The sequence below is a fragment of the Olea europaea genome, chromosome 10 (genome assembly GCF_002742605.1).
Source record: "Olea europaea var. sylvestris chromosome 10, O_europaea_v1, whole genome shotgun sequence".
NCBI classification, from domain to species: Eukaryota; Viridiplantae; Streptophyta; class Magnoliopsida; order Lamiales; family Oleaceae; genus Olea; species Olea europaea.
In genome coordinates this window covers 7122323-7131437 of record NC_036246.1, presented here as the reverse complement: position 1 = coordinate 7131437, position 9115 = coordinate 7122323, and the positions used below count along the sequence as shown (strand labels likewise).

Below are 9115 nucleotides of genomic sequence, written 5' to 3'. Positions count from 1 at the left end.
TGACGATAAATTAAAAGGGGTGTTTTAATTTATCAATTTTGATTAGATCAAAATAATATTTCACGTCGTTAGGCATCGTGGTCGGGAACCTAATGGGTCACACACAAAAGAGAATTGGAAGATTGCAAATTGCCAATTGATTAATTTAACAATCGTTGGATAAATTAATTAATTGGATTTGTTATTTATATTTTCGAATTAATTAATTGGATTAATTAATTCACGGACCGGGTTTAATTAATTGGATTAATTAATTATTGGGCCGGACCGGGCCGAGCCTATTTGGGTTTATATAAATACATAACTAGGGTTTGAGGTCCATTAAGGTTTTCATTATTCTTGCTAGCACAAGAGAAAACCCTAGAGGCTGCAATCAAATTCTCTGTGTGGATCACCGTTGGAGGCTGGACAATTGGACAGCTGTGGTGGCGATTCAAAGTTGTGGAACGAAAAGAAAAGCTAAAAGATTGCAGATCTGGAAAAGGTACAATCTTATCACAATTCCTAACCAAACACAATGAGATCTATTGGATGGGAATCGAAATATATTTTAAATTCCGCTGTGCATGTATAAGTAGATTCCCAACAGTAAGTTCCATCAAATAATTGATTTGAATAATTCTTTTAAAAAAAATAAAAATACAAGTCAAACGGGTACAATATAATTTAATTGTGGGAGATACGAAACATTAATGATCATCTACATTTACATATACATCTACAAAATATTAAAAGTGTGAATTAAGGAAAAACTTTTGAATAACAATTTTACTCTTATATATTTATGTATATGTCAATTTTACCCTTATATATTTAATATAGTACCGTTAAATATAATTTAACTTCATTTAATATCCACATTTAAGTGTAATGCTCATTATTTTATATTGGAGTACTTAAAATATTACATTAATCAAATTAAGTTTAATTACTTTTACATTATTTAGTTTAAATTTACTACTTAAAATTGAACCTCACATATATAGATGTATTTTTATTATAATTATATAATATAACATATTACATTAAGATAATGGTAGATCAATTACAATATGAAATAATATGTATTGTAGTTTTAATATAATTATATATGCAGACGAATTTTGATTTTAAGTGATTAAACATATTTTAAATAATATCAAATTATGAGTACTCCAATATAAAAATTGAACTCTATACCTTAAAAGAGATTTCGTGAAGTTAAATTGTAATTAATCTATTATTAATGTCACATTTAAGATATTATATTATTTCATATGCACATGTATATATATTATATTATTTATTATTTGTATAAGTGAGCTTCGCTTAAAATCAACATTCATTTATTTATATAATTATATTATAATTACAATATATATAAAAATAAAATGTGGAGATAGATTAGAAACGTTCAATTTACCATTTTGTCCTTATATATCATTGTCAACAATTTTATTCAAGGATTATAAATTGCACATTTAATCAATATAATAGATAATATAATTATTTAAATAAAAAGACAATAAATTGAAATGAAAAAATTGCTTAAATGTGGTCAATAGTTATGAGGGAAAGAATCGAAGATTGAAGAAATTATCCATTAATCTTAAAAACCCTACTAATTACTCTTAATAATTATGAGTTACTTACAATTTTTATATTTGTATCCACCCTATTAAACACAAGCTTCACATCTCAATTACACATTTTTCACTAAAACCAAATTTTTAAGTATTAATAAAAATTAATACTTTATTACTATTGCATGTTCATTTTTGTATAAGCATAAAAATTGACGGTAATTCGATTACTTGTTAGATATAAATATATAAAGAAAAGAAAAAAAATTTATCTCGATACATTTAAAGTGGAAATTTTTATTCCTCCATTTGTATTAATCTCATTAAAAAAAAAAGTTTTAAAATTTTTCATTTCTATATCTATTTTAAATATAACTCTGGTTTTTAATTTAAAATAAATATGTTATGGATTAATATGACGAGTATGATTAATACGTAATTTTTTGTTTTTAAAAGTGTTTAGATAAGATAATTTTTTGTTTTACATTTCAGAGTAAAAACAATTTTTAATTTTAATTTTTTGTTTTATGTTTAACATTATCAATTATCTTATTTTAAAAATATAGTGCATATCATTAGTACCGCACATAACAGGGCAACCCACATGCTAACTACCAACTAATTTAAAAATAACAATTTATCAAACTTGAGGTGCGTGACTTTGTCATTTCAGTGTTTAATCAACACTTAATTTGGATAATATTTAATTCAAATTTCCAAAAAAGATGTCAAACTAGTGGTGCATGACTTTGTCATTTCAGTGTTTATTCAATTCAAATTTCCAAGAAAGACAGGTCAAACTAGTGGTGCGTGACTTTGTCATTTTCAGTGTTTATTCAACACCAAATTTGTATAAGGGTTATGTTTGGGGTACATTGTGGCATCCATAATGGTGTTCAAAATGGACACACGGTACCTCGATATTGGTCGAGGTACCTGCCACGTCGGGACCCACCAGCACCTCGGCCAATATCGAGGTGCCGGGTGTCCATTTTGGACACTATGTTGGACACCTCGGTGTACCTTGAACATTTTCCTTTATATAATATTTAATTCAAATTTCCAAAAAAGATATATACTATTTTATTTCAGATACATCACAACTTACAAATTTACTTATCAACAGATGATATGACAAGATATGATTGGGCTAAATTTGATCAACCAAATAGAGAGTGAAAAACACTCTACTTTCTTTTGACACTTTCCAAAAAAAAAATTCTATAGCAAGTTATTTTTTAAATAGACATGTTCAAATTATATAAAAATTATTTTAATTATTAAGATGCCATAATTGCTGACGACATTGTTTATTTTCAATTGATCAAAGAGTTGAAAATAAAGGAATTGCAATTTAAATAAAAAATTATTATTATTTGACTACAGGAAATGTTTTTATTCTTATTTTCTTATTTTTTTTAATTATTATTATTATTTTATTTTATTTTGTAGCATCTCTCGTTATTTCATTTCTTTCATAAAAAGTGAAAAATGAATCCATTAAAGAAACACGAAAGTGAGGGCATCCGTTGCGAAACAACAAGCCATGTTATTATATATTATGAATTAAAACCTCATTTAAAATATTCTTAAATCAGTATTACAACTTTACTATTTAAATTTAAGACAAAACCTGAAAAAGGTAAAATAAATTAACTCTACTTAAAAACCAAAATTTATAGAGATCAAATAAAAGTCTAAACCATTTGTCTCCCCTCAATTCAAAACTGGCATTACAACTGCAGTATCAGTGAAGATCTAGTAGATGTTGGAATATTAAACAATCAAAATTATGCTCTGAAATATCTATGTAGCAAACAACTTTTGCAATGTGAAAAATCCTTTCATCTTCCCAGACATTAATGGAAGAAAGCTTGAAGAAATAGAATCTTACAATTATCTCATAGTCAAATCAATGTTCGAGGTTTTCACTTGTTGTAAAGGTACACAATGCTAAAGATGAAGAATCCCGCCATCTGCATTTCGTCAAATCTTGTCGTTAGGTTGAAACATTAACAATCATCTTTCAACGAGCAAGATTTTGGATGCATAATTTAGCAATATGACATAAAGATTCAAACTCAGCAAGATATAATTACCATAGAAAATGAAGCTCCGTAATAGGGAAAAGCTGTCGTTATAAATCTCTCATATTCATTGTGTCGGAAGGGTCTCACTGGAATCTGCAAAAAAAATGTCGAAATTTTATAATGCAACACAAGTTACTCCTAGCTTCCTTTAGAAGGATGTTGGTAAGCTAGTAACCCTTATATCTAGAACATACCAAAGAGTGGCAATATACTTTTAGTCCTCACTTTAAATGCTCCTTTATTTTTACTATTCCATTTTATGGTAGGGGTGGAGGGAGGGTCTTGAACCAACAAAAGGCAGATAAACATATTTAGTTTCTCCCAGCATCAATTCCAGCATACATGTTTTGTCTCTAAATGTATAAGATTGTGCATACAATTCCCCAGCTAGCATTATGAGAATAACAGAAAATGCAAAATAAGGACGGCCAAAAGTTTCTCTTTCGCATTTGGCATGAATTTATCTAACATCAAACAAAATCCGTCTTCCAGCCCAATATGTAGATCCTCCTTGCAGTTCATTTTGAATTCAATAGCTAGGCACATATCAAGTTTAGGTCACAAAATTTATAGATTCCTCACCTATTTTACCCATAAAAGTAGAACATGGGCTCCAATCCTACTTCAAATAAAGAGGTGGTTTTGCAAAGAGAGTAACAAAATACAAATTTTCCTCTTGCAATTATTTCGAAACATCCAGGAAAAGAAAAGGTGTCCGTTCACATCAAAATGTAAGGAGCACATGCATGTGCATGTGTAATTTGTTTCTTTTCAAACAAATATAGCAAGAATTTTTTCTAACTTGAACTGTTTAATAAGTTAGCTGGCTTACCTGTTTTGAAAGTGAGAGGCTAGTGTATCCAAGCCTCTGATACTCAACTTTGAACTGGAAAACTCCGTATGCATCTGGTACCTTAAAAGAAGTGTGATATAGACCCTGAAGCAGAAATGTATGAATATGTGAAACGGGGAACCTATGTAAATATAAATATAAGTTCGTCTGTCAACGAACAGGAAACCTTCTGATTAGTAGACAAGGTTTTCAAGACATAGGGGCTCATCATGTAGAACTGCACTTGGACGTCATCAGCAACATATGGTACCCAGCTAGAACCAGCCCACTCAAAGATTTCAACAGAAAATTCCTACAAAACTATCAAACTCATAAGAAACTGGAAGTTCAATTTTTTGTAATTCCTTTTTAATCTTTAGTTCGCTGTCTTCATTTTTTCTTTGGGAGGTGGAAGTTTTGAATGGCAAAAATTTTCCACCTGACAGGCTCCATTATGTTCATTTTCAAAGCAGGACACAATCAAATATGCGGAATTACCAGGTCATCATTTATCCTATACATTGAAGGTTCTTCCGTTCCCTCAACCTTGTTGTGCTTAAGGTTGACAGCCTAAGACAATCAATCATGAGTTAATCAACTAGGTAAGTGGATATAGAAACATAACTTAGCATGCAAATAGGATATAAACAATGAGAATACCATATGGACTAATATAGATTACCTTCAGATGACCCCTCTCATGGAAGACCCATTTGCTGAGTTCCGTGACAAACTGCTCGTTACCAGATTTCTCATATCTGTCAACATGATTTATAATTCCATTAGTTACAATGCATATTTTCCACTAGTAGCAAATTGAAATCCAGATATAGTGTTTTGAACACGCAAACATGCATTTTATTTGCCAAGATTCTTCACCAATTTGTGCATCGAGAACAATAAAATTTCACTACAAAAACCAGTGGCAACAATTGAATGGTCCCTGATCTTTCAAATTTAATGTGTCAATTTTGATAATAGAAATTCATTTTATCATGCAGATATTGGCAAGGATAATATAACATGCGGTGAGCTTCTGACTGTAAAACAATTCTTCTCTTTTCCTGGCATATATTGCATATTAGTCCCTGCTACCTCATGAAAATATTATAGAACCTAACTAAATTTAACTAAGAAATTAGCTTAACAGAATAAAAGACCTAACGAAATGTGTCTAAAGGAATAAGATTTCATACATTGATTTCAGTCCAAATCTTACGAGGTAAGTTCAAACTGAAGAACAAATTTACATAGCCTAAGTGCAGAGAAGTAAATAACTGATAAAGAAATTAGTGACAAGCTTCACTGACTTGTATGAACTCCCAACCTTCTGCACTGCTGATCTGAACAATCTAGTACATGCGGAAAAAAAAAGAAAAAAAAAAAACAAGTGGTTAATGATGGGAACATAGGCTTTTGTCATAATAATGGCAAGAACATTTTCCTTAAAGAGGAAATAAAAATACAAAATAATCATCATGGCAAAGAAACCACATACCGGTTGCTGAACAAGTCCAAAGAACCAGAGATAATAATACGTGCATTGTTTCTAGCCTGTCATTTGTGAATATCAATATCAAGCCAGAAAGTGAGGATTAGAGAAGTTGTCACTAGAAGATTGCCATTAATGAGAAAATAGAAGTAAATTAAAGCAAAATCATCAAGCAAACAGAGAATATTATGCCTCATCTCCATCTGGCATGTGCATCAGTAGGATAGGATAAGCTTCTTTAGCCTTTATTCGTGGAAAAATCTACCATAATACCAAATATGGAATTGCCACAAAGATCTAGGAAACAGAATTGTTAATAGCAAATGTATCCGTACAAATTAGTTGAAGTTGGTGAATAGGTCCAATATGATATTGAAATATGCGTGTCCAGAGTATTTCAATCTCACATAAACTTTAGAGAAGTGCACATAGGCAACTCATCATTTGCTGTGGAACAACTTTCTGGTGTCTCAACACATGAATTGGACGTTGTCGAGGTTTATGAAAGACGTGCTAAAGGCATGGAGGATAAAGTTTCGTGATAATGATAGCAAACTTTTATGAGATCTTATTCCAGTTGTATCGTATGGCGTGTGTGAAGAGAAAGAAACAGTCGCTATTTTGATGATCAAACACACACATCAGAACAAATTAGAAAATTGTTTTATTTAACATTGTATATTTAGTTTAATGCTGCGGCTACTAGACATATAGACGGGCTGCCCAATTTCATGTTGTTCCTTTATGGTTTAAATTGATATTACACATCCTTTGATTAATAAAATAATTGATTACCTTTCAAAAAAAATATAGGCAACTCATCCTTTTAAACAAGAAAGGACACAAAGATTCATTTAATTTCAGATCATGAAAGGATTTGACAACTTAAAATCTGTCACGACTTCTACCAAAATTTTCAATCAAAGATCATTTTGCTTGCATCATACCAGTTGGAATAGCTTAATCGGCAAGCCACTGGACGCATAAGGCCACCCATCCAAATTGCAAAATTGGTTTTAACAGATCTTGATCCAGATTATAGCTTAAAACAGTAAACTAAGGAAAGGGAGTAATCAAGACAAAAGTTTTGCCATGCCAGGATTCTCATTCCCATTTTGGGTAACAGCAAATGGCATGGAGCGGGAAACAGCTACCTCTCCCCCAAACGAAATGTCAAAAATAGATGGAGTGGAGTGGAGAGAGAGAGGGAGGGAGGGAGGAAGAAGTTTTTTCATCTTTTAGTAATGGACTTTGTATGAGTTGGGTATCTCACTTCTGATGGATGTTAAGTTCGTTTGGTGAATGACATATACAATGATATAATTTATGACGTGAAAACTGCAGACACTTGCTTATCTCAATAGCAAGTCTAGATCCAGTCCCTGATGTTAAGAACTTATAGCGTACAGATAATGTTTTAGTTCCTGCTTGCTAGCATATGGGATATAACATTCAAACTGTATTTGATATATGTAACATGTTCCAACAGAAAAATGTTTTTTAAGTCATGAAGTTAATCAGAGAATGATAATTTTTGGGAATACTGCACTTTCTCGTCTTTCGATGTGCTTAATATATTGCACTATCTACTTGCCCAATTGCCCAGGACCAACTCCAAGACGTTTTTAGTTTCAGTTTCAGCAATATAAACCAAATGAATTTCTCCCTGTAATTTCTTGTTCTAAAGCCAGATCCAAACCCAAAATGGATTCTCAAAAAATTAGTAACTGTACAGGACAAACCTAGCATAGAAAAACAAAATCCTACTAGCTTTAAATCATAAAGACTAGTCCATTTTTCACCGAAATATATATTAATATCACGGATGTTGATTTTAAAATGAATTATCAGAATATTAAAATCGAATAAGAATATAATCTATTCTAAATTTTATAATTCCAATGTTATATACTCTGTTGAAATGGAGGAATGTGTATTTGTTTAAATTTCAATAGCAATAAAAATAAGATAAGTTTTATTGGATTAAAAAATTAATAAAAAGGTCCATTAGATGGTAAAAAATAATTTAAGCAGACAATAGATTATAAGGTTCTAATGTATAGAAAATTCATGGACTACGATCAGACACATTGCTGATGGCACTGTTGGAACAACTCAAGGCAAACAGGACATAAACGAACCTGGACAACTGAAACCAACGAGACAGCAGTTCCAGTAAGCGATGGCGGGTTTGACAACTTGGATGCTGGATTAGCTGCATATGCTGAAGAAGATGCTGAAAGAACCTTTAGAGCCTACAAAATGGATGGAAAACCATAGAGAAAAAGTCATGAATGCGAAGCCATCATCATCCAAATATATCAATTTACGTATATTCTATAAGTAATGTTGGTAGCAAGCAAAAGATAGTCATGAATATCTTCAACATTACCAAACTATTGCCCGGATTTAGTGAATGCCCGGTCCCTTTGAAAAGCACAGGGGCCTGTACGATAAATATAGAAAGAAATTAAACAAGTGAATGCAGAGCTTGCTGACATTGGTTAAATATGTTATTCATGGAAAGTTCAATGAGCTTGGACACTGATGCCAACTATCCAACAATGTTAAAAAACTTTTACAGCTAAAGTACCTACATTCTGATAAAAAGACATCTAAAATAGAAAACGGTCACATAAATACCCAAAGACGAGTCCAGCAAGTACAAGACTAAGCAATGTGCACTAATGAGCCAGCATATAGTACGGAAACAATAGAACAGATCAACTGGTATCTTAAAAAATAACCTCGATCTTTGTACTTCCCAAAATAACATCGGACTGAACAAAATCATCAGCAGCTATTAGTGTGTGGTCTCCCTCGATTTGTGAGACAGAATATCCAGTGTGATCGATAACCATAGCAGAGGGATCCTGTGAGATGAAACACAACCACAGACAATGTGAGGATGAAAAGACCATGCCAAAAGATATAATGCATAAGAACCAGAGTATAAATAAATATTAAAAAAGATTTCTATACATTCATTTATGAAGAAGCTTCACTGATTCAGTAATTAAAGGAGAAGAAATAAGCAAGGTTTGATAGCTGACTTAGCTAATTGTTTAATGATGACATAAAAGATGACCAGACACAACCAACCCATAGCTTGACTCTCATGACCTGGGGCGGACCTTGG

The 9115-nt window shown here is 31.5% G+C and overlaps 1 protein-coding gene across 1 annotated transcript in view; it reads right to left on the bottom strand.

The window, feature by feature from the left end:
* Window positions 1-3224: 3224 nt before the first annotated feature.
* The window catches only part of LOC111401067 (dolichyl-diphosphooligosaccharide--protein glycosyltransferase 48 kDa subunit-like), a 7033-nt gene continuing 1142 nt past the window's right edge, over window positions 3225-9115 (bottom strand). The window contains exons 3-13 of the mRNA XM_023028609.1: window positions 8724-8849; window positions 8369-8422; window positions 8118-8231; window positions 5983-6038; window positions 5795-5836; window positions 5167-5242; window positions 4983-5054; window positions 4672-4797; window positions 4485-4589; window positions 3662-3745; window positions 3225-3538 (exon numbers count right to left, since the gene is read on the bottom strand). Of these exons, the coding sequence (XP_022884377.1) occupies window positions 3491-3538; window positions 3662-3745; window positions 4485-4589; window positions 4672-4797; window positions 4983-5054; window positions 5167-5242; window positions 5795-5836; window positions 5983-6038; window positions 8118-8231; window positions 8369-8422; window positions 8724-8849 (903 nt within the window). The 3' untranslated portion in view covers window positions 3225-3490. The remainder of the gene's footprint in view (window positions 3539-3661; window positions 3746-4484; window positions 4590-4671; window positions 4798-4982; window positions 5055-5166; window positions 5243-5794; window positions 5837-5982; window positions 6039-8117; window positions 8232-8368; window positions 8423-8723; window positions 8850-9115) is intronic.